The sequence below is a fragment of the Lethenteron reissneri genome, chromosome 9 (assembly GCF_015708825.2).
Source record: "Lethenteron reissneri isolate LAM-NWPU_2019-01 chromosome 9, ASM1570882v1, whole genome shotgun sequence".
Classification (NCBI taxonomy): Eukaryota; Metazoa; Chordata; class Hyperoartia; order Petromyzontiformes; family Petromyzontidae; genus Lethenteron; species Lethenteron reissneri.
In genome coordinates, this window is record NC_083787.1 from 5,976,761 (window position 1) to 6,003,380 (window position 26,620).

At 46.7% G+C, this 26,620-nt stretch overlaps 1 protein-coding gene across 1 annotated transcript; it reads left to right on the plus strand.

The window, feature by feature from the left end:
- Positions 1-26,561, plus strand: PARP2 (poly(ADP-ribose) polymerase 2). The gene is made up of 19 exons (XM_061548756.1): positions 1-732; positions 4,201-4,336; positions 5,410-5,546; positions 5,801-6,001; positions 6,871-7,239; positions 8,821-8,888; positions 9,533-9,583; positions 10,396-10,492; positions 11,461-11,533; positions 13,043-13,145; positions 14,178-14,337; positions 15,349-15,487; positions 16,608-16,671; positions 18,459-18,590; positions 19,621-19,748; positions 21,246-21,345; positions 22,005-22,103; positions 23,130-23,254; positions 23,919-26,561. The coding sequence occupies exons 1-19, from the start codon at positions 708-710 to the stop codon at positions 24,082-24,084; spliced, it is 2,373 nt and encodes a 790-aa protein (XP_061404740.1). The 5' UTR covers positions 1-707; the 3' UTR covers positions 24,085-26,561.
- Positions 26,562-26,620: the final 59 nt, after the last annotated feature.

Genomic DNA, 26,620 nt, shown 5'->3' on the forward strand with positions numbered 1-26,620 from the left:
TTGGCGCGAAGCCACGTGGGGGATTGCGGGCAGCAGCAGCAACAACAGTAGCAGCAATAACAGCAGCAGTAGCAACAGCAGCAGTAGCATTAGTAGCAACACCAGTAGCAGCAACAACAGCAGTAGCATCAGTAGCAACACCAGTAGCAGCAACAACAACAGCAACAGCAGCAGCAACAACAACAATAGCAACAACAGCAACAACAACAGCAGCAACAACAGCAGCAGCAACAGCAGAAGCAGCAACAACAGCAGCAACAACAACAGTAGCAGCAGTAGCAACACCAGTAGCAGCAACAACAACAGCAGTAGCAGCAAAAACAACAATAGCAACAACAACAGCAGTAGCAACAACAACAGCAACAACAACAGCAGTAGCAATAACAGCAGCAACATCAACAACAACAGTAGCAACAACAGTAGCAACAACAACAGCAGTAACAGCAGCAAGCGAGCAGCTGACGCTATTGTTCAGCATAATCGCGACCTGCGCTAGTTACACCTCGCGTCGTCGACATAATAACAACTACAATAGTAATTGTACGCAATCCCTAGGGGGCGATTTACACCGTTCGCTTGCGAGGCGGAGGGGGGGCACCGTTTTGGCAGCAGGACTAGCAAACATCGCCGCCTTTGCTTGCTGCTCTAGCTGCTGCTGTTGTTGTTGTTTTACACGTGGCGGTGTCGTTGTTGGTTCTGCTGGACTCATGCCTCCGGTGCGCTGTGGTCGTGGTAAGTCCAAGTCCTGTGCTGCACGCGTGTAACCCCGATTGAGTAAGTTGTGGTTTGTCGCCGTGCGAGGTTGAAGGTGATGATGGTGATGGTGGTGGAATGACTTAAGTCTCACTCGTATGGTGGATGCGGAGCAATGACGACTACCAATTCACATTGGGGTGGTCGAGGGCGATTTAATAAAAACGTCGTCAGGAGGAGTTGTGGATAGGGCCCTGACCGTCGGTTCTGGACGACCACAGTAGCGCACAGCACTGGAGGGTTTTTTATGATTAATTATGAATGTGCCTTTCGTGCGTCGGGGTAGACCACGAGGAAGAACGTTTCACGAGGGAGAGATCCTCTCCGGTTGCTGTACCACGAGTGATCGACGCCACGGGCCGAGCCAAAACGAGTCGGCCTTCCTTGGAAAACGCGGGAAACCAATACAGTGTGGTCCACGTGTCTTGTGTCACCCCCACCACCCCCTCTACCATTTGATAATTTTGAACAGTTTATTTACAATTATACTCTTAGGTTTTTTCGGTAAAGTCACGTAGGTAAAAAATAAAAAAATAGAAATATTAGAAATAAAATAAATCATTGCCCTGTGAGCTAAGAAGCTTTTGAATCAGGTTTCATCAGCAAAACTGAAAAACTAAAATTCAAAACAACGTTTGCAACAGGTCGCATAAAAATGATGAATACAATAAATACAGCAATGAAAAAAGTAAACTAATTTAGAAAAAGTACAATATATTACTTAATTATAAATTAAATATGTAAGCAAACTGAACATTAAGATTAGAGAAACATTGCAAAATAGTGCATCTAGAATGAGGAATAAGAATCGAAAATATATTGCAAAACGAGGAACAGAAACGCCTTCGGTAAAAGTCTTCATGTGCAAACGACAAATTCGAAGTAACACGAGTAATCAACAATCAGCATGACATTGCACACATCACAACAGAACAGGAGCCGTATACATAATAAAAACAACTTTGCATATCATCTACTTGCTTCAGCAGTGGCAGATTGGTAGGAATGCACTTGACAGAAGTGATTTAAGATGATTGAGGAAAGGTGGTGGCTAAATTAAGTTATGTGCTGATATTATTGCAGAGACTTGGGGCGGCCACTGAAAATGCCCATTTACCAAAACCTTGTTTTGTACCTGGGAACATTCAACAAAAACAATGATGAGCTGCTTAGGTTAGGTCTGACATCCCGTGGTGTCAACAGTGCCAACAAATACTCTGCCGAATTCGAACTAAGGACATTTTAAATAAACAAAGCCTGGTGAATAATTCTGCGATCATGGATGGATGTTAGGCCAGTCTCTCTATATAAGTCACAATGATGAGTTTTATAAGGGGCATCCAGAGCAAATCTTAGAGCCGAATGATATATTGATTGGGTTGGGCTTATTTAGCAATGAATTTGATGCAGACTGATTAACAACGTTACAGTAATCAAATAAAGGCAGTATAGTAGCCCTCACTAACTCAAGACGAGGTTTAGCTGGGAAACAATGTTTATGCCTATAAATAAATTCAGCTTTAAATTTTACTTTTTTTCAAATATGATCAATATGATCTTGGAACAGTTTAGAATCTATTATGAGCCCAAGGTTATTCGTTTTGTCTACCTTGTTCAATAAGTTTGTTTTCAATGCTCTAAAACTTAACGTAATTTTTTTTTAATGTAAGGTTTATCTAAAACAAATGCATATGCAAAGAGGATTTTTGGGGGGCGGGGGCGGTCACAAGACATCTTTACTGGACGTCTGTGGAAAAAGAGCTTTATAGCTCATCAGATTTCACCATAAAAAATTGATCTGATCTGGACCACCCTGTGCTGTGCGAACAGCGCGCCGTTGAAACCACACGAATCGGTGTGATTCCCCCCACCCACACTGCCCCCCAAAAGAATATAAATAATCACATTTGAGATTCTGAATTCCTTAAAATGCGAATTTTAAGTCAAGTCCGTTACCTTGCCTATAAGTTACGTTATTGCGAAATTGCGTACGGTTTTAGTTGCCGTATAACGGAGTGACTGCTATTCTTTTGATGCGCACTCATGCAGGTAGATATCAGGTAGATATCAGGTAGATATCAGGCCGTGCATGGTTGTATGTTGAACTTCTTTCGCACCGTACGTTGCCAACCGTGCTAATCGGAGTTACGGACAAACTAAACACAAAGCATTTCCAAAGAAATTCGTTTTCCTGAGAAAGCAGGTAGGGTGGTGATGACCTGTCAGGGACGCGTGTCCATACCTGTCAACCCCTTATCAGTGCCCGACCTTATTACAGACTAATTCAGGCATTATTGGTCACCACCGTGCCCTTATACATATCAACGTTCATCCTACAAAGTTCTATCACAAAGGAGATAAACAAAAAAAATGGATAAAATAATTTCCCCGTATTGAAACGGATTTTTTGCCATATGGACCTGAAAACGCAATTTCCCTGTTCAAGAATGCGTGCTAAACCGTATGGGTTGACAGCTATGCGTGTCAGCAGCAGAGGGGCTCATTGTGCCACACGATAGACACCGCTGTCGCCAGGTTTACGTCTGTATTGTGGCGAACGCCTGCAGGCCACCGTTTTTGATGAAAGGGTTGGTGGGTCACGTAGAGGTTTGTGTAGCCTTCACACCTGCTGGGCTTACCAGGTGGCTGTATAGCGGGTGGTATCGTGAACCCGTATGTGAACATGAGTGCTTTAGTATCGTGTTTTCTTCAGGTAAACTGGTTATCTTCCATACGAAGAGAAACACTTTTTAGCCAAATGCAAATCACTTAGTGTGAGTTTTATGCCGGATTGCATTGTTGATTAAACACAAACCTACCCACCTGATGACAGACGCTTGCGTTGCGCCTGAAACGTCGTGATTTATTTTATTTTATACCTACGTGAATTTACCGAAAGAACCAAAGAGTAAGCCATCTGGAGTTCCTGAGGAAGTGCTTTGTGTTTTTAAGGAACTACACTGGACCAACTTCCATATTTGACACGGCATGGGGAGGCCTCCAGCAGTGGATTTACAGGACTAAATAGAAAATGTTAGGGTTTAACATTTGCAGGCCTTTATCGATAAGATCCCGAATGTCATGTCAGCCATGGATGCTTGACCATACCGCACCACGCTGGTCAATGCAGGGTTAGTGAAGTGGAGAACCAGGACAATATATCACGTGTGCTTTACTTCGAGGGAACTCTGATACAAAAATAATATTAAACATCTCACAAGGAATTTAACTCAGGTTTCCAGATCCAGGGTGTGGTACGCAAACCACTACGCAACCACTGCACCCCAATTATATTATCTACACAACTTGTCCATTATTCCCCTCATCACTTACTTTGAAGTTAGGATTTGAATGGACGAGGCATAAGCCAGATGTGGGGATGCTGCACGTGAGGTAACCCGGCCTGGAGGAGCTTTTGTTCGTTTCTCACGTCTCGTTTTGACACAGCCCCAAGTAAGGGTTCAAAGAAAGCCCCGGCTGGAAATGCATTGAACTGGGTTGGCCGCTGGTACTGGGAGGACGATGGCGAGAACTGGACTCCCTACTCGGACGAGCAAAATGAGCTCATCTGCAACGCCTTCAGGTTTGTGGCACAGCAGCAGTCGTGGTGGCGAGTCCCAATTTATGAGGCAGGGTGGTGAGAATGATTCCTCATTGCACTGGCTGCTGACCCCATGCATTGCAATATTGCAATCAAAGCTGTGTGGTAGCCACCATTCTCAATTATATGAGTTTCTTTCTCCAGATAAAAACATGTAGCAATACAGTTACGATATAATTTGGATCCTTAAACGTGATTGCATCTCTCAATGCCAGACAGAAAATAGTGGGCATAGTTATTTTATTGAGACGGGCAGTCAGTCTTAGAGGAAACAAGGAAGGTCCTTTATTTAGCTCTAATATAGGCAGGAAGTCGACAGCATGGATGGCTGGGGGAAAGGAGTTTCCAGATTGGGGTTCGCAGAGTAGAATGAGCGGTGATTAATATCGTAATTTTTGATTGTACATGGGAACCCCGATGAACAGACCTGAGTTCAATTATGATTACAATTTCAACAACAGAATTTGACATTAAATCACTGTTACAATCACATTGCGATTGAAATTTCAGCATAATTACAATTATAATTGGTTCTTTACCCTTCTATCTGGCAACAAAACTGACACCTTTTTGCAAGGAGTCATGTTTGCATAGACCGCAATACCTGCAGTCATAATACAAACAAAAGAACATAACTGTGCACATTATCAGAGTTATGTTCTTTTGTTTGTATTATGACTGCAGGTATTGCGGTCTATGCAAACATGACTCCTTGCAAAAAGGTGTCAGTTTTGTTGCCAGATAGAAGGGTAAAGAACCAATTATCATATTTTTACTGGCAAATGAGGTCCCCATAGTATAATTACAATTGTTTGACCAGACGTCAGCTGGTTAATATGTCTATGCCTTTATATGAATTACACGCTCAGTAGTGGACCAAACAACATGTACAATGCAGGGCGGTTTGAATCGGATGTTGCGCACAGTTCATGCATTGTCAGACACTTTGTGATGCTGTCACAATGTATTTAACTTCATGAGACGAAAAGAAACCCATTGAAAATGAATGATTGATAAGCACAAGTTGCGTTGTGTTGCCACTGTTGTCACAATAGGACGAGCAAGAAAACTGTCTATATAAAGCTGGCCTCTGGCATTGCCTTCAAAGTTATTTTCGACAACATGGTACAGCAGAACAGCCAGTCTGCATTCAAGAGGAGGATCCGGCTTGCATTGGAGGATGGAGATTTCTGTAAGCACTTGGTTCTACAAATTCCTACCATCTTAAGTTCTCACCTGGTTAAACAAATAAAAACGTAATCTTAAAAGCACCGCGACACTTGTGTTATTGGCTTTTGAACACACATTCCTATCGCGTGCATTTGCGGCCAACGCTTACCGCGTTTGAGCTTCGCAGCTTATCGTCGTGCCTCTTCGAAGCCCAACATCCTCCCGTTGCCACCAAGGTGTCCGCTGCCATCACCTTCTCTCCCTTTCGCTCCGCAGACGTGTGGGAGTGGGAGGCAGACGGCCCAACGTGGGTCGTGTACGATGCGCACAGCTGCGTGGAGCTGGAGGGCGCCCACCGTGCCAAGAGCGCGACGCTGGACCTGAGCACCGGTGGACACGCGTACCGGGTGGACCTGAACGCCCTGACGCAGACCAACGTGGCCACGGGCACCGTTCGTGCAGTTCGGCGGCAGCCAGGTTCGTTGCAAAACGCGGACCCGGAGCCTTTATGCACTGGATTTGTTGGTTCTAGTTTTGTATCAATCTCATCCAGGCTGTCCTTGCACGTGTGTGGTATTTTTTCACGAGCATTTATCTAGGACAGGGGTCGGCAACCTACGGCTCCGGAGCCGCATGCGGCTCTTTACGGGCTGCTTCTTGACGATATGTACGTATGTACAGTATGTACTCAGATGCATTGCGGCTCTTGAAATACTGAATTTTGTACCGAATTGGAAAGAAATGGCTCTTGTTATTTTGGTTGCCGACCCCTGATCTAGGAGTTCCCCCGGTGGCAGCTGTGCCTCTAGCACCAATTTAACTCGTCATCGGCTTGTAAGGTGGCATGTTGCAATGAGGCTTCAATGAAATTAAGAGTAATTGATCAAATTTGACAATTTCCAGTGGTTCTCGTTAACACTTTGGGGTATTTACCAGACTTTGCCATTCACCCACAGTTACTCGCCCCTCGCTGAATGTTCTTTATGGCCCACGTCTTTTCTAAGGGGTGTGCAGCCTGTTATGTGCACAGTCTGTATTGGAAATATCCTAGCTCCCCACAGGTCGAACGTGATGTCACAATTGCCTCCTGTTCACAGCAAACGGCTCGCCGATATGTTCGGTGTGTTTTCACTCATCCCTGATTTTTACGGGCTGATGAATACCGCATCGCGGGGCTGCAAATTGCAGACCCCTTACTTGGTCTGTCTCAAAGTGCCGCGCCATAGTCACTCTCCCCGCAAACCACACCGCTCGACACAGACCGACTTAAGTAAATAGATGCCACCCCTCCCCTTTTAACCAGAGGCCATCCCTCCGCTTATTATTTCTTCGTGTGTGCGACGCAGTCGGTAAAACAGATACAGATGCCAATCCGGGCGGGAGCCAGGGAGCCGAGGGCATCGAGGTCAAGCAGGAGGCAAAGCCGCAGGAGGCAAAGCCAAAAGAGGAGGAGGAGAAGCAGCTGGAGCTGCCCAGCTCGACAGAGGGCGGAGGAGCTCCGGTTGGCGGCGCTCGGGCTACGCGGAGCGGCGTCAAGCGCGGCCGCCAGCCGTCACAGCCACCGCTGGAGTCCATAGGTCTGGGCAACGGTGACGAGGAGTCAGACGCTCCACCCAGCAGGAAGCCGCGCTCGGGCAGGAAATCCGTGAAATCGGAACCCAAAGCTGCCCCGGAAACGAGCGAGGGGAAAAGTGACACGACTGGTTCCAGTGAAGGTGAATGGTCGTTAGTTCATTGTAAACATACCAGTGTCAGACCCTTCCTCTTTTTCCAAAATGTAATTCTTGAACGCACGTGACAATTAGAACAAAAACAAAGGTGCACTGTACAGGTGTACAGCATTGCTGATAGGCGATTTATCCCAAATCAATAATTGGAATCGAATATCTTTCCCAGTGGGACGATTGTAACTGCCAGTATTTCCTATGATATATTGGCAAAGTGTGCAATATAGCGGTGATGCTTGGAAATTGCCACTAAAATACCATTATTTTGAATGGAGATCAATGAATTGCCATTCAAATGGAGGAGGTTTCTATGTATGATTTTTAAGCTGGCAAAGAATCCCCTTCATGGAAATAGAGGTTCCTGCTGTGAACAGCAATCGTTTCAAGTCGTAGGATCGTCCAATAAAATGCTATTAATTCATTTTCAAATAAATGGGATCATAGTGGCGATTGCAAGGATTCCAAGGATCGCCACTAGATGGCAAACTAATCCCATTAGAGTGATAGGTTTTTACCCTTTCAACTGGTACAAAAACTGACACCTTTATACAAGGCATCATGTTTGCAATAACCACCACACAAGCAGTCAAAATGCAAACAAAAAGAAACAACTCTGATAATGATATGCACTTTCCTTGAAGTTGATTAGTCCACACCCGAGACAGCTTTTCTTAGAGCCTAATCTCCATTGGTGTTGGACCAGATGACGCCAAAAGGCGTCATTTGGTGTACGCTTTTCTTAGAGCCTAGTCTCCATTGGTGTTGGACCAGATGATGCCAAAAGGCGTCATCTGGCCCAACACCAATGGAGACTAGGCTCTAAGAAAAGCTGTCTCGGGTGTGGACCAATAAACTTCAAGGACAGTGCATATCATTATCAGAGTTGTTTCTTTTTGTTTGCATTTTGACTGCTTGTGTTGTGGTTATTGCAAACATGATGCCTTGTATAAAGGTGTCAGTTTTTGTACCAGTTGAAAGGGTAAAAACCTATAACTATTTTGCCACTGGTAAAGGAGGTCTCATAGTGTAATCCCATTAGAATCCAAATCAGTTAAATGGAGAGTGTAGCATGGAGATCACCCATAGTAGGATAGCGATTACTGCAGAAATCACCTGGACTGAACAGCATTGCTGATTTAATACGTCGGATTAACGACCAACGTTACGATTCATAATTTATTTTTGGGTCAGATCGCGTGAGTGCGATGGCAGTGTTGTGTCATAGAGCCTGTTTCGCTCAACACAGCCAAATAAATAAAGTTGTCATGTGAACAAACAGACCGGTATGTTGATCGGTGGTTTAACAATTAGGTACATCGTTTCTCTGGTAATTACACGCAGAATCATTAGACAATTGTTAATGTTACAACACCTGTAGTAAAAATGTCTTGTGATTCACACACACAGATGAGCATGAAGTGGCAGGAAGTAATACCTGGAGGTTAATGTGTTCATTAATTTATAATACATTACAGTCAATGACGATAAACTATTTTGTTAATTATGAAGCATTGTTGATAATGTAACAATGTCGGTAATGACGATGCTGACGGCCGTTGCTGCCAGCAGTGGTGAAGACGATCGTGATGAACGGGAGGGCTCCCGTGGACCCGGAGTGCAAGGCAAAGCTGGGCAAGGTGAGACAAACACCTCCATTTCACTGACATCCGCTTACAGCCAGTGCCTCTCGTCGAATATTTCACATGCTGAGGTCAAACAAAAAAAAAACTCGGCCTCGCTCAGCATCCCACGTGTGCTCAAGTCCTAAGTAACTTGAGACAAAAAAAAAGTTAAAATATGATAAGAGTTTTGTTTGAGGCAGAGTTGGTGGGTCACACAGATTGCATTTATGTATCGATTCCCAAAATGTGTGGGTCGTGATGTGGCTGGCAGATGGCGGCACAGCAAGTTGGTTCCTGCAACCCATTAGTGTCGTGTGTGACAGGCCCCTGACTTGGCAGGGGCCTCAGAGAACCTCCGGGATTATTAGAGATGGCAGTAGAGTTGCAGTCCCTTGAACCTCTTTGAGCAGAGCTTTAGTTATCACCCCCTTGTGTGCATCGTGAGTTTCGTGCGAGTACTCTGGATTCGTTTTGCATGCCGAACGCTCATCCGTGGAAATTGGCCATATATGCCAATGCGGGGCCCTGCTGAAAAGAAACCTCTCGCTGAGGCTTTCTCAGGTTGATGAAGTCCATCCATTTTATTATATCTGTATTAAAGTGGACAATAAATCAAAACGGTACCGCGTTTTGTGACGACGATGTTTAATCTGTCTCAGGCGCACGTGTACAGTGAGGGAAACAACGTTTACGACGTCATGCTCAACCAGGTGAGGCCCTCGCTCATTAGCTCCTGCTTTCACCGAGCAATCTTGTCAACTGGCAGGTGGGTGAGGCAGTACAACAAGTAGGGTTATGATATACTATCCCAGAAAAATGTATGTGCCTTGCTCCCTTCTATTAGTGGGCTTGCTCTGGACTTTGAAGTTCCCTTCTACATGAACAAAAAAGGAAATTAAATCCAAGAAAGTCCTTCCTGTGCATAGATCACTATGCCCTGTAATTTCCTTTTATCACATTGGTAATGATTGGTTCTTGCTCATGGCATTGGTATGAGAGGCCATACATTGCTCATATGACTCGGTTAAGTTGAACCTATTGCTGGTTTGCTTTGCTGTGAAATATTAAGCTTAACGGGCCATTGGTTCATATATTAAACATGAGAAAGCTTTAGTCCTATAACAAATCTTCGAATAAATTATTTCTATGCATATTATTTCACATGTCACAATTCATCTCCCCTGCACCCACCCCCAATTCGATACATTTTCACGAATTTGGGTGACGGTTGTATTGTGGTGTAATTTCTTCTGTCTCGTATGTACTATATCGTCTGCCTCTTTGGTTCCATTAGCCTAGAGGTAACGTTTGCACTTAACTCGCATTCATCATAGATACTCGGCTATTCTTTTCTTGTTTAGGTGCATGCATCATTAGTATAATAGTGTTTTTTTTAACCAAACTAATTGATGACGCGTCACATGCCTAACAGCCAACCTGTACGACCACTTGCCGCGAGTGCGCGTGACGCGCCTTGCACGTAGCATGGCACGTAATAATAAATAAATTCCTTTGCATGCAGACAAATGTCGGACTCAACAACAACAAGTTCTACCTGATTCAGCTGCTGAGGGACAATGACATGAAGAGCTTCAGTGTGTGGATGCGCTGGGGGAGAGGTGAGCAGCTGCTCTTACCGCTGTCCTGCTCGACGTTCTGCGTCACACGCCACGCTTTCGTCTTTGTGCAGTCGCTGTTATGGTGGGAGCAGTAGTGGTAGCGGCTAGGTTGACTCAGCCTCAAAATGAGTACCTGGTGCGATGTGTAAACATCGTCACTGGGGAGACAGAGGCAGCCGGGTATGGTGCGGGCCACCCACCCCTTCGTGTGCCGTGCCGGCCTTCATAGGTGCTCTCTAACAGCACTTGCCCCTACAGTTTGGTTCAGGCTATACGGGGATCTTTGTCTTCTTTGAGTGGTGGTGCGCTTCAAACCCAGGCACCCTGAGTTTCATTCCCGACCGTGGTGAACATCCGTGGCGAGTGATATCTGAACAGGTCGTGGGCCCCTGCTTAAACCAGCACTGACCAGCATTGTGAAGTATGGTTACACAATCCCTGTGTATCGTATGCCAGTGGGAGGCCTTCATCCAGCAGTGGACTGACAAAAGGGCTGTAAATGATCATTTAGTTCATTGGAGTGCATCGCACCTTAGGTTGCAAATTCATCCGCACACACCCGCCTGCATTGCGAGGCCCATCACGATGTTGACTTTCAAACTGCAGGCAGCGCAGTTAAGTGGTGGTCACTTTGTCGTGTAACAATTCTCATCTGCTTGGGTTCCATTCTCAAGCCTTGCACATCGAAAAAATGAAATCGCTGCCGCTTGTTTTTCATCGGTCGCGCCTCGATCAACTCTGCCCTGAAAACACGAGCTCGTTGCGTATGATCCGTGAGATCGAGCACTGATTACGGGTGAATGATGATGATGATGATGATGGCAGATGGCCTTGCTGATCTCATCGTCACCAACTTCAACGGGACATTGGCTAAACGGGGCTTTGACTTACGACTCGGCGAGGCTGCGAGTGCGATGCCTGCTCTGTCGCCTTCACCCTTGGTGTTTGCGTGCGCGCGTGCCTTGCAGTCGGAAGGGTCGGAATGAATTCCTTGAAGAACTGCAGTAACCTGTTGGGCGCCCGGGAACTGTTTGAGGATAAGTACGTGGGGAGCACGCACGCCACAACTTTCTTTGATATTTTAAACATCTATAAATACTATATGGATTTTTTCCCATTCGGTAGAGTTTACTATTTTTTACGTTTGAGTATTAATGTGACGACGGTGCTTTTGAGCGTGCAGATTTGTGCCGTAAAGGCGCCACCACGTGTGTAAGCAAACGTAACATTTACTTGACTCACTCAACACGCTCGCTAATCCCTCGCGCTCATGCACACACGCACGCTGCCCTCGCCTGGCGTTGGAGTCGCGTTAAGAGTTGCGTTGACGGTGCACGTTCAGGACCCTGTGGCCAAAACGAGGTTTCTAATACCGCCTTCCTCTTCTCCGCATATGACTGACCCATATCTCCATCTGTAAAGTAATTCCAATCGCACCTCACTTTAAAAATAAATAAACGGCTTTTTCGTTCCTGGAGTGCGCATCGCGATTTTTCAGAGGCATTTACACACTCTTTAAGTCAACATTGTAGTTGTATCTATATGATGAAAACTGCTTGTGTTTGGTTGTATGTCTTCTTTTAATGTACGGATAGGCACAGGATATGCGCAGAGGACCAAACACCACGGTTATGTTTAACACGTAGGCTTTCGCAACCAATATTATTCACAATAAAGGTTTTTGGGTTAGATCGCGTAAGTATAAATGTGTCATCCTGGGACTCCTCACCCTGAGCTCTCATTACTCTGATAGTGCATTGTCTTTGTGCTGTACGCCTTTTGGCGTCCTCTGGTCTAACACCGTTTGAGACGAGGCTCAAAAGAAAGCTGTCTCTGGTGTGGACCAATCAATTTCAAAGACAATGCATCTATTATCAAAGTATGTTTTTTGTTTGCATTTTGACAACAAGTATTGTGGTTAATGCAGACTTGATTCCTTGTAAAAGGTTTCAATTTGGTGTTGTAACAACTTAACACCTGTTTTGTTGCCAGATAAAAAGGGAAAAACCTATTATAAATTTGGCATTAAACCCGCCACCCCCTGACACAGCAATTTAGTAAGGTTTGTCACGTAAACAAAATATGCCAATTCGTTGCTAGTACAGCACACTGGTGTGTTGGAGAGCAAATCCACAACATTTACAATCTGAGTACTGGTCCAATGTTGCTGTTGGTTGGTGTCTTGTCTTGAGACAAGGAATCTGTATCTCCCACGGAGCTGTACGTTCGATAACGTACCACAAACAGATTTTTTTTTCCTGCAGTTATTGGTGTCCAAGCTGACACAAACTCGCGACACGTGAGGACCCAGTTTTTTTGCAGCAGGTAGCTGAAATCCAGATTTGAACCCCGGATCTCACCCTTGTGCCAGCTCAGTACTCTGACCCCTAAGCCGCTGAGGCCAGTTTGTATTTCTGCATTCTCGATGCTTTTATTGCCAGAAATCTCAAGAGTTGGATAATGGGACAGGACACTTAATCTGCTGTGAAATAAAAAATGTGCACCTAATAACAGATGAACGTTAAAGGCGAACCTCTTGTTTGCACGCAGATTTTTACAAAAGACAAAAAACGAGTGGAGCCAAAGAAGTTCATTCCAGAAGGTGCCCGGAAAATACGACATTGTACCCATTGACTACAGCACCGACGCCATGGTAAGATTCCACAATGGTAAAATGCTTGTGTGGTGATGGTAAAGGCGCTTGCTCGTGCCACTGCCGGCTGAACGGCTTCCATTAGAGGGCGCTCTGGATGAGAACCTCTCTAAGGAGTATTTGGCCTAATCTTCCACACTGGGCAGACATCTTGGAAGAGGGGGGAAGAGTACCCACACTTTACCGCACCGCACACGAAACCTCAGAATCAGAATATTTATCCTGCAGTAATCCAATGAGCTATAAATCTATTTTTCACAGACGTCCGGTATGGTTGCCGATTGACTGCTGTATCCATTTCTACTGCTGGGTGTAAACAGAGGTGGGGGCGGGAGGGAGTTTCAGAAACGCATTATGGCTGCCACAAGTACCGTGCGGTAAACATCACAGCACGGCAGCATCCCGCTTACGGTGGTGTCAAATATTGGGATTCGTATTTGATGTTTGGGTCAGAACGCCCGTGTGAGTAAAATGTGGTGTTGTGCATCCTCCTCCACCCGATAGCCAATGAATAGAGTTGTCACGTGGTGTACAAACGTGCCGATGTATTCTTACTGCTTCAGCAGCAACGCCAGTGTTGCTGGAGAGCGATCTCGCGACACTTTACGTTTAGGTAGTATGAGGTTTTGCTCATAATTGCAACTCGCATCATTATCAGACCTTCGCCAGAAGAAAATATACATTACTGCCATTAGTAAGGATGTATGTCGAACTGCTTTCGCACCGTACGTAGCCAACCGCGCGAATCGGAGGTGCGGGCGAAGGACAACAAACTAAACCGTTCTAAATCTATTAGTTTTCAATCAAGTCGCGTGTTTTTATACTACCATACTCGTAACACTACTTTCATGTCGAATTGAGCCTTCGCTCGCCTGTCTGTGCGATGAGAAACGCTCCAGTGACGTGCATGCCAACCAAGCAAAGTTCCTTTACGTACGAGGATGACCGCTTAAATTTGTTAACAAGACGATATAAATCAAAAGACTTGAGCGCTGGGCTTTTCCGTTCTCTCCCCCCCGCCCTGTCGAGCAGCAGACGACCGAGACGGACGGGGCCCAGAAGCCGCCGCCACTGCAGAAGCAGTCGCTCCTGGACCTCCGCGTGCAGAACCTGCTGGAGCTGATCTGCAACGTTCGCGCGATGGAGGAGACCATCTTGGAGATGAAGTTTGACTCCAAGAAGGCCCCGCTTGGTACGCGGGTGCCACGCGGGTGCCACGCGGGGCGGACGGGGCGGGGTAGATGTCTCTGCCCCGGGCACATGACTTTCGCAGACGTCGGCGAACCTTTGTTATCGAAATTAATTTTAAGCCGAAATCACGTTCCATGCTCAAGTGGATGTGAAATAGCGGCCATCTATCTCTTCACTGGGCCATGAGAAGAATATCCGTATTCTCCTGGTCGGGAGCCAGACCTTTTCACCGGTGGTACTCATTTTATTTTCCATGGAGAGATTGAGGGTTCACTGGAACTTCGACTGACGCTTCCTTGTGAAAGTCGAGCTCTCAGCTAACGGCACCATTGGGCCTGGTTTGACTTATGTAAATCTCGACACTAATGCAAATTTGAATCAATTGAAGGTGATATTTGTTGAGATGTTTTCCTCGGATATACATCGTGCCGGAGCCTCTGAGCAAGTACCGTTGAGAGTCACTCGTTTTACACTCGTTTTAGCAATGTTTTGTCAAAATAGAAAAACTTTGAAGGATGTAACCCAGTCACCGATGGCTATATACACCCTAATTGAGTTTTAGAATGATACTGGACTTAGCGTAGACTTGACTTTCAGCCGCTCTCTTCACAGCATGCACGAGCGTCATCGAGCATTAGCTGAGTGGCCGAGCGGCCGAGCGAAGAGAATTGAGAAGGAAATTGTGTGTTGACATCGTCCTGATCAGTTACATGACATGATATCAGCCTCGATTGACTGTGAGAGTTCCGGAAAACGGCGTGTCGCCAAGTCTCGCTATAATTACGATTGGACAGATGTGATACAGTTGGCGATGGTGAGCAGCAGAGGACAGTGCAGCAGCATCCTGTTGTTGTACTTCACTTCTGTTATCCCGCACCTTCTCTCCATGCACTGACCAGGGTGGTGAAGTATGGTTAAAGCAAACCCCAACCACACACAGGTGGTAGCAGCAGCAGTCTGTTCCGCGGACAGAGCTTGGCGGAGGAGGGACGCGTGCGCTTGTTGCTTGCAGGCAAGGTGACGAAGGCGCAGATCAAGGCTGGCTACGAGTCGCTCAAGAAGATTGAGAGCTGCCTCAAGAGGAACGTGTTCGGCCGCGAGATGGTGGACGCCTGCAGCGAGTTCTACACGCGCATCCCACACGACTTCGGGTGCCCTCCTCACAACTGGCCACTCCTCTCCCACTCACCGATCACACTGGTCAACACAAAAAAAACATTTTTTTCTGGCCTGGACTTTTGCAGCTGCTTTATACTTATTTCAGGGTGCTGATTCCAAATCGGATCTCAGATTTGCTCTATCACATCTCATTTTTATGCTATCGGCATACCCCATTTTCATTGATTTTACCCGAAATTAACTCTTGTCACTTATGATTGCAAGTTGTTGCGAGTCAGTGACTTCTTTAGTGTTAAAATATGGTGCTGTATTTTTAGGATAGTGTGTTTATAATATTATTTTACGTAGATATCCACATTTATTTAATATGTTTCTTCTGCAGTTTTTATTGCAAATGCAATATTTGATATCTGATGTGATAGACAAAAACTGATGCCAGATTTGGAATCAGCACCCCAAAATTACCTTAAAACCGTTGGAATACCTTATGCCAGAAAAAGTGTGTTGACCAGTGTCATCAGACCCACCCGCCCCTTGCAGCCAAACCCACTCCTCGCACTCACCACTCCTCACGCTCACTGCCCCCTCGCAATCAATGCTCCTGGTACTAATCCACTCATCGCCGCTCCTCACTCACTGCTCCTCACCCATCGCTCCTTGCAATCAACCGCTCCACACTCCCACGTCTGCCCCCCATCACTCCTCACACCCACCGCTTCTCACCACTCCTTGCACTTTCCGCTCCTTGCGCTCACCGCTCCCTACATTCCACCGCTCCCTACCACTCCTCACGCTCACCATTCCTCACCTGCTCCTCAGACCCACTGCTCCTTACTGTTCCTCACATCCACCGCTCGCTGCAAAGGCCTTTCGCAGTTTAAATTCGTGCTGTGTGTGAACATCAGTAGTGGGAAGACAAAGGCGGCTAATTTTGTGTGGCGCTGACATCGCTCACGTCTCGTGTGCCATGCCGGCCTTGATGAGTGTCCAGTAAAATCGCTCTCCCCAACAGTCCGTAAAGGCTTCACGGGGAGTCTTGCCTTTGCGTAACGAGTGTGTGTGTGCGCTTGAGTGAGTGGCTGTGAGAGTGGACGTGGTTATGAATTCTCGAGTCTGTGTTTCACCAGACCCTTCACCTCTCTCACTCTGCAGCATGAAAGCCCCTCCACTCATTCGAACTGAGAAGGAACTGAAGGAGAAAATTCAGCTTCTGGAGGTAAGTGGCGGCATGCACATTATTATGCTTGTTTAACCAGGTGTCTCATGACTCTTTATTTCACGATGGTCCTGCAAAGTTTTTGCAGAAGTGGATGATGCTTTATTTGCATATTCCAATTGCGTGATTTGCGGGTAGTTTTTTTTAATTGGGTCAATTTGGACCATGATTGCCAACACACGGTGGACTACTCTTGCAAATTACGTCATGGGACTTCTAACCTCAACTGTGAAGCGGGCGGCGTGCCGTGTTTTTATGGTCAATACACCCGCAGTATTAATCCAGGCGGCCGTTAGATTTTAACCGTAAACCTCTGCATCAACTGGCAAATGCGCTATCGCGAGGCCGTGTTGCCCGCCCGAGTGCAACAACCAGCGCCCTCACTGCGTTTTCTCAACACGAGTTTTGAGGCCACAAAATTGTTGTGCATTTGTGTGTCTCTGTCTCTCTTTGCCTGTGTCTGTCTCTTTCTCTGTCCCTCTCCATGTCTCCCGGTGTGTCTGTCCATTTCTTGTTTTTACCCGAGTGTGTTTTTTTGTTTTCCTCTCTCTGTATTTCAAATATATGTTTCTCTCCGTGTCTCTTGAGTATGCCAATCTGCTTCTGTCTGCTGTGCAGTTTTCTGTCTTTGTCTCTATGTCTCACTTTGTGTCTCTCTCTGCATGTCTCTGCATATGATTCTGATGGCGATACCCCAGGGTACCAAATAATACAAAATGGACGAGGCAATTAAATATTTTATTTCTGGGACACTATTTTTTTCTCCAGGGGTGTATTTAACTCCGCGACTGGGGTACCAATCAGGGTTGCGATTTCCGCATGGAAAATGCGGAAGGAGGGTTCAAATTTTTCCGCATTTTTGCTAAAGTCAACCGCAAACGGTGGAAAGACTACTCCTATGACCGCGCGCTTTTAACAACACGTTAATGCGTTCTATTGGAAAGGATACATGCAAGGCCCAGCATCACGTAGGGCTTTGAGTTACTGATTGGAATGAATATATGATTTCCGCATTTCCGCACAAGAACCACATACTTTATTCAAATGCGGAGCCGTGATTACGAGCACATGTACATGATGTATCCTTTCCAATAGAACGCATTAACGTGTTGTTAAAAGCGCGCGGTCATAGGAGTTGTCTTTCCACCGTTTGCGGTTGACTTTAGCAAAAATGCGGGAAAATTTGAACCCTCCTTCCGCATTTTCCATGCGGAAATCGCAACCCTGGTACCAATCAATCCGAAATAAGTGCTACTCCACAATGTGGAAGCGCAAAACATCGGCATAACAAAAAATCCGTTATCGAAAAATGTTACTTTGAATAGTGCATCGTGCACAGCTCGTCGAGATGAGTCGATTGCGGCATCGCCGACTATCAGAAAATTACTGCATCACGGACATTATGCGAGAGCCGGGGTACTATGGTACCCCGGGGTACCGCCATAAGGTTCATATCTCTGTATCTCTCTGTCTCCCTATCATTTTCCACATCGCTCCCTCTGTTTTCTCTATATATAGAGCTTTCTGTTTGTGCGTGTCTCCTCTCTGTGACGCTGTCTTTGTATCTAGGGCCCGTTTTTTTCCCTTGCTTGCACAGAATCCCACTGAGTGTTGAGACGACCCCGATGACGATGATGACAAGAGCCATTTAATCCGCGCTGTACACGTGTAGGCAACACGCATCCTGCCTCGTCAGAGTAGTCTCTCCGATGATGAGGTGGAGGGGGTTTATTTATTCGGTTTGGCAAGCGGACTTAAGAGCTCCCTGCCCGCGTCGATGACCGCAGGTGCTGAGCGACATCGAAATCGCGATCAAGTTCATTAGATCCGCGGAGCAGACGGAGCACAGGCTGGACCAGTGCTACCAGGAGCTGCATTGCAAGATGACTCCTCTGGAGAGGGACCACGCCGACTTTAAGGTGAGGCTTGAGAGAGAGAGGGCAGCCGGGGAGATATTTGAGACGTGCAACAGCTATTATTATAGTTATTAACAGACAACTCTGCGTGCTTGGAATTACCGTTGAGAGAAATAAGAGGGCGTCAGAGTGGTGCTCGGTGGCAACACTTGTGGCTCACGGCAAGAAGGGCCTGGGTTCGATTCTTGACCTGGGCACCTTTCTGTGTAGAGTTTGTATGTTCTCCCCCCCCCCCCCCCCCCCCCGGTTCGGCATGGATTATCCCTGGGTTCTCCAGTTTCTTCCCTTAGCTAAAAACAAACAACGTTATTGTTTCCTCCCATGAGTCATCGGACTCGGTGTGACTTTTGTGGGTAAATAAATACTTGTTGTTCTAAGCAAAGGCGGAGCCAGGATTTTCAGGTAGGAGGGGGCAACCCCTCCAGCAATGAAAAATGATAGGAGTTGTTCGTAAGTAAGGACTTGTCCTTTGCTTTTTATCCGACGCGTGTGCGGCGATAGCACAGCCATCGGTCGAGGATCGAATTGCAACCGTGTGTGATCGGTATCGCGCTCGCTGAAGGCCTTCATGGAAGTCGTGTACTGTATACGCAACTGCACACAATTCTGAGTCCCTTATAACTGCATTGCCGTTACTTAATGCCAATTATGGACTCAGACTATTGTCTTATCATCTCATAGAGTCCCTGGCACGTAATAATATGCTACACAGTGGCAGTGGGGGTCACAAAATGCCGATTTCTTACTAATAAACCCCAATGATCCGATCGAAATTAGCGATTTGGATCGGATCATTGGGGGGGGGGGGGCACGTGCCACCCCACCCCCCCACTGGCTCCGCCAGTGGTTCTAAGGAGGAGAACGTGGATTAGAGACGTGATATTGACCGTTAAGAAGAAATACGTGCGTGGATTTACCACGTGATAGTCGCTCTCCGTCGCACGGCAGCCCCTCCACACCCGATGTACGATCGCCCCCCTCGTCTCCCCCCAACACCCACCTCCCCCCACCCCCCAACCCCACGCCACCGCAGATGATAGAGCGGTACATGACGTCGACTCACGCCAGCACTCACAACGAGTACTCGCTCAGCATCCTCGACGCCTTCGTGGTGGAGAAGGAGGGAGAGGCGGAGAAGTTCCTCGCCGACTACGGGAACCGGTCAGTTCGCACGCCCCAAGCGCTCGCGGGTTGTTTGGTTTCTCGGCGAACAATTCAAGTCGATTGACATGAATTCTCACGCGGTGCACTCGTCGAATCGGGCGCCTCCAGAATTGTGTGGTTTTTTTACGGGTTATGCAAATTGTATGCTAATGTGCTCTTCATGCCAGGAATGGGCATACTTTTCCCACTAAGGGCCAAAAGGACTTTTAAAGACCTTCGAGGCAGACAACACATTACTACACACATCAATGACTTCAGTCTCAGCAGTGACCTGGTGTGCTAAAAATTAACCCGTAAAAACAAAGTTTTTCACTATAAATCCTTTATATGCGTGTTCAATGGGCCACAACCCAGCCCACATTGATCTTTGAAACGGGCGGCTAGAGTCCTCTCGTCCTCTGGCTTGAGATGGCTGCCACCTATGGGTCAGATGATTGTCTGCCACCATTAAGCAATTGGTAATTAAATATAAAAAAAAAATTCCTAAAAGGTGTAAAATACATTGTCACGCACAACGAGTCTGTGTGCAAAATGTCAGCTCGATTGGATCACGGGAAGTGGGTTAAAAAACGACCGAAAGATTTGCACGGTCGTAAGCAAGCAAGCAAGCAAGTTAACTTAATATAAAGGATTTAAAAATAAGAAATGCTGTGCAGTGCCACCAGGTTAACGATATTCGGATTCCTCTAGTCTAAATAAAGATTCTGATATTCCCCTCTAGTACCCGATTAGGGCGGCTAAAATGCTTGCTAGTGGAGATAAATATGATTTGCAAGTTGTTTGAACGCACGTCATTTTCATCCCCATGGGTCTTGGGTTTTCCAGCCCTGCTTTAGGCCAATGGAATAATTGAGACATAGCAATTGAGGTTTCACAAAATAAGACCCTAAAGTTAATGGTTTCTTGAATTAATTCATGACCCCAAATTAATCCACTTTATGGAATCGTGGCAGGGATTGGGGTTGGTGGTGAGAATTGCAGCATTCCTGCTCTTTTGGGGTTAAAGGGCTGCATTTACAGGGGCAAACGCTCAACATTCGCACAAGGCTTCTGTTTCCGAAAAGCGGTTGGGTAATCCGGGTGATCTGCCCGACTCTGTGGCCTCGGTGTGGTATTGAGCCCACTCTAGGCCCTGGAGGTGCGAAACGCGTTAAAACTGTGGTGGTTCCTACTGCTGTCACGTCCACCTGTGCCCTGACTCCTTGGTGTCGTGGCCACGTTTCTGTTTTGGAAGAGCAATCTATTCCTCAAATGCAATGTTTATTTACTCAAGGTCAGGTGGCTTAAAATGATGAATCGTAATTCGAATGTCGATCGCCCAGTGGCTTTATCTGACTTTTCTCTACAAGTTGGTAATGGTACATTCCATGCAGCTTCCCAGGATGACGGGTCTGATGGAAGCCCAGCTCTGGTTCATTATTATTCAGATTATCATCTTCACCACACGTTGCTTCCACATTCACATTATCGCTCGGATTTTTTTTTGTTACGCAGCATGCTGCTGTGGCATGGGTCGCGTCTCTCCAACTGGGCCGGCATCCTGAGCCAGGGCCTTAAAATCGCTCCGCCAGAAGCTCCTGTCACTGGCTACATGGTGAGTGGCTCAGCCTTCCTTTTTGTCCCACCCTGTCTATCGTCGGTGACACTTAAAAGTTGGAAAGGCTCTGTTTGACACTTTCCAATGGAGGTTAAAGTGTTCATGCACTAGCCCTGCCCATCTGTCTGTAATGCGGGGTGCACAATAACTCTTAACAGAAGATTAAATATAAACAGCACTTTAGTATAAACCTTTGCTGCTAGAGAAAAGCGGCCACATTCATCAAAGTCACCAGTGTGTTGACAACAGGAGTGCATAACTCTGGTCCTCACGGGCACTTGGTGTCTTCCTGTTTACATTCCAAATGAGCTCTCCGTTACTGAATTGAACCCTTGATTGAAATATTAATTTGCTCAATGAGACCCTTTTTTATTCGTTTTAAATGTTAAAGTAGTTGGAGATTCCAAGTTATATATGACACCGACAGATTTGCAGCCCTTGAAGTCACGAAGTTGTACAGCTCTTTACAAGTTCCACGTGTATGTTGAAATTCTTTTGCACCATACGTAGCCAACCGTGCTAATCGGAGGTGCGGGGGAAGGACGACACCCGACTATATTCAACAACCTTGGCCGCTAGTTTGTTATCCTTCTCCCGCACCTCCAATGTCATGTGTGTGTCGTTCCATTTGTCGTGTGTGTGTCGGACTTTCCCAGTTTGGGAAGGGCATATACTTTGCAGACATGTGCTCAAAAAGCGCCAACTACTGCTACACAACGCAGAAGAAGAACGTGGGCCTGGTGCTGCTCTCTGAGGTGAGCGTCGCAACGGGCAACCATATCTTTTGCTGCTCGATTTAAGACCGGAAGCAACAGGAGAGCTTCACCATTCTTGCCCGATGAAGCTGATTGTAATTATCAGCGAAACGTCGTACTCAAATTTTAAAATGCTGTTGATTTTCTCTTCAACACACCGGTGGGCTAAAGAAGTGAATTATTTTGTCCTTTGAAAAACGTGACACATGTTTTACTGTTTGGCCGTGTCGGGTGGTGGAGGGTTACGACACATTTATTAATAACGCGATCTAACCCAAGAACCTATATTATGAATTTCTCGCTTGACCATGTACGGGCCTTGCTCAATCCACTGCTGGATGAGGTCCCTCCCCACGCCTTGCGGGTCGTGCAGGTTATTTGACAATATTCGTTATGCTATGTCGGTGTAGGTTTGGCCAGAAAAGCCTCACCGAGTTTCAAGACCCGTGTAAGAATGTCTTGAATTGGAATGTTTGAGCAGTTCCATTCATGAGTGCTCGGCATGTGGGAGGAAACTGGAATAGCTGGACAAAACCCAGCACACACACTCGGAGGAATACACTCAAAGGTTGCTAATCTATGTGATGCACTAACCATTGCCTGCAGTGTGCTAGATAACAGGCACCCGTACCACTACTCCTGGCACCTTCTACTTAATGTCTCAGTGTGCTTCAGTCCAAGATCCTTGTTTTTACGTGTGTGCATACAGAAGTGGTGGTTAGTGCGCTGCGTTACAATCTCCTTTGTCGCGTGTGCCTGCGTCACGTTCCGAAGTTGAGCAAAATTTGATGAGTGACTTTCAAATTGCGTGCTTGGGTATGAAGCCACTTAGCAACATCGCCCCCTCCTGGCAGCATAATCCTCTCTTGCAGGCCGGTTGCTGCATTCAATTTGTGCTGCATAACGACAGCTGCCATTGGGTGGGGGGGGGCTCCCCCTTGGCTAGGCTGCCCACATCGAGGTGGTAACTGCGGTGTAAATGAAGTGAGGATGATGATGATGATAATGATGATGATGTTCCGTCAGGTTGCCCTCGGCAAGTGTGCCGAGCTGTTGGCGGCTAACGATCAGGCAGACAAGCTCCCCAAGGGGAAGCACTCCACCAAGGGGCTGGGGAAAGTCGCTCCGGACCCCAGCAACAGCGTCAAGATGTAAGAGTGCCACCTTCCCGAGTGACCAGAGAACTAGGCAGCCGCGAAAGGCCGGATCGAAAATGTTTCTCCTGCCGCCGGTGGGAATACTTGATGGGTTGTCTCGGTTTAGACGTTTGATGTTTGGGTGTTTGTGCTGAAACGTAGAATTGTTAAAATGTGCTTATTTTTGGCTTTTCCACCTGGTGAAATCGCACAAATCCAGGCAAGCCAGTCTTTAAGTAATCTGAGCTTCTTTGAGAAAGACATTTTAAGAGAGAAAGTTATTATTTTGTGGATATTGAGCTGTTCGTGTAGTTATTGAAAAACCAAAAAAAACGTGATAAATACGGTGAGGCACTCTGTCATAGCACTCGTGATGTCACTGCGTTGCTGTTGCATTAAAATGTATAGGATTGACATCACAGTGGCATCACTACAGCCTGCTCGTGAAATTGCCATCGTGTGGTTACAGTATTTTCCTAATACGTCACTGCAGCAATCTCGTTGCAGCAAAGGATGTAAAGGCATGTTGGGGAGGCCAAGACACACAGCTTGGGGTACTTTGCAATTGTGCTGTCGCTCGGCAGAGAGCACAATCGGGACACGATTGGCAGCAACTACTTACAGATAAAGTTTAAACAAGAAAGCTGATTTGAGCGCTGCTTGCCGTGGGTGCGTGCAGAGATGGCGGCGACGTGACGGTGCCGATGGGACCCTCCACAGAGACCAATGTCACCAACCCCAGCGGCTTCACCCTCAACTACAACGAGTACGTGGTGTACCGGCCCGAGCAGGTGCGCATGCGCTACCTCCTCAAGGTTAGCTTCGACTACAAACCCATGTGGTGACGACGAGGGGCCAAGCAGGCAAGACTGTGGCGACCCCCGGCGGTGTGTGCAGCAGGAGAGCGCCGAGGATTGTGGGAGATTTTGTCGGGTCGGGGCGGTGATGTGGCCGAGCCGTAGCGCGTTGGCCAATCGCTTGTAGCTGTTCACGGTTTGAACCGGGCAGGCTGCCCTGGTTAATATTGCGGGCTTGTTAACCATGCAATACAACGTGCCGTCTGCCTCACATTGGACGTTCCAAAGGTCCCGTGACGTCGCTTGAAACGAGTAGGCCGTTGTGTTGCCAGCGTCACGGTCCAAATTTACCAAATAAAAAAAATGTACTCGCAAATTATCTAATTGGGATCACACGTAGCAGTCATCACCCCCTACCGGCAGCCTCCTGCCCATTTGCAGGCTGGTGCCAAGTCACCTGCTGCACTGGGTCATCTGCCACTGGGGGTGCCTTTGAATTTTTGAGAGGTTCTTGAAGTTCGAGGCATTGAAGCAATGCCATGTAAATGAACAGATTATTATGATCCATTTTCTGCGAGTCATAGCGTCTTCTTCATAGCCCTGTGCAATAAAGGCACGGATACCAAATGTATTAACGATTCGATTATTTGAGCTGGGTGGGATGGGAAGGAGCAGCCAGGAAGCACTCAAGCTCGCATTGCCACCTATCTTGATTGTTTCCCAAACATCCTCTCTTTGAGGAAGGTTGCTGTCCTGGGAAATCTGTAAGTTTTCCCAGGAAGAAAAAAAAATTCTGTTTTTGTTGTTGTGTATCGTCGATGCTATTATGTGTAGTTCTACCCGCTGATGGCATTGTGAGCAGATTTATATTTCCAGATTTTGTACCTCAGAGGTGGCAACCCCTACGCTCGAGTGAGTAACAGAGGTGGCGGCATTACAAGTGAGCCAGCGATCGCATAAAGAATATTTCTTTAATTTCACGCTTGTTTAGCGAGAAAAGCCTTGCCGAGTCTCGAGACTTTTCAGTAGGATCCAGCCAAGTTTTCACATTTGAGGATGATGTTGCAATGTTTAATCTAAAATTTAGTGATTTGCAGTTAATTTTTTGAGCCTTGTCGGTTACGTTTGTGTGTTTTTGTTACCTCTTGTTGACCCTTGTGTTTAAACTGAATCCGATGCCTTGCTACCTCAATGCCAAGGTCCCATTCTAGCGGAGCGCCTGTTTACCCTCATCGGCACGCTTGTCTCATCACACTCGCCCGTGTTGCAGAGGTCGCAACCGGGTACCCAATACCCATACCCTACCCGATACCCAGCTACCCGTACCCGGCCAGGTACGGATACGGGTACCCGTTTGCGACCCTGGTGCGGCCGGGTGCGGGTACGGGTAGGCCGTGAGTCACTGGTGAGTCACCGTTTGTCACTCATTTCGGGTAGGGTACAGGTAGGGAACGGGTACCCGACCGGGTGCGGGTACGGGTACCCATTTGCGACCCTGGTGCGGCCGGGTACGGGTAAGGAATCAAAACCCGTTTGCGACCTCTGCCGTGTTGTCTCCGGCTCTTCTGTCGCATTTCTTTTCCGACTTGGGAATTCCGTCCCGCAATTGATTTTCACAAATTCCTGATGCATAGCCTTTTTTGTCAATTGAAGGAACGTATTACGGTAATTGTATCTGCCACGCTTGTCGGTAGTTTTGTTGCCTCTGACTAAATCACCAGGATTGCGTCTAGCCTCGTCAGATCTTGGAAGCGTCGCAGATTTAAGCCTGGATAGCGCTTGGATGAACGAGCTAGGTGCATAACAGATATTATAGGCTTTCGCCGGGCTATGTTGCGGGCAGCAGAGGGCAGAAATCTAATGTTGTACTGGTAATCTATGCTTCCATTCTGTGCGCCATCATTGACCAGCGTGGTGAAGTATGGTCAAATAACCCCCACAGCCCCGGCACAGTGTGAGTAGGCCCTCATCGTGCAGGAAAGGCCTGTACGTGTACTGTCAAGTGCTCTCTGTTGCTGACCACATTTCCCCCAGCACCTCATCCACCACCAAAGTTCACAATTTTATTTTTTGTTAAACTGCTCCTAAGCGCGGTGACTCTAAAGTCAAGTTCCTGCACCTTCTTGGCTCTTTCGGTAAAGTCACGTAGAAGGGAAAAAAAACATAATAAAATAAAAAATATTTATTTTTATTTTATTTTTTATTGTTTTTTCCCCCTTCTATGTAACTTTACCGAAAGAACCAAGAAGATGAATCCCTGCAGTCACGAAAGCTATAAATCGAAATTTAAGTTGCGAGAGCGCTCGTTTGCGTTTGTTTTGCAACTCTTTCACTGGGGCCTTGGCATGCGATTGTTTTAAACGTATTTGAAAACTGAAAAGAAATGTACTTCCTCTTATCACGTGACGACAATGCGCTTTGTAATCGATGTGTTTGGTAGGTTTATGCGTTTCTCGCAGGATGCGGTTTTACACAGGTTGTCGTTTAGTTATTGCCTTCAATAAATCTGCTACGAGGCAACACTTTTGACCTTCTCACGCCTTGTTTTTTGAAGTGAGTACACTCCCATGATTACGAACGCATC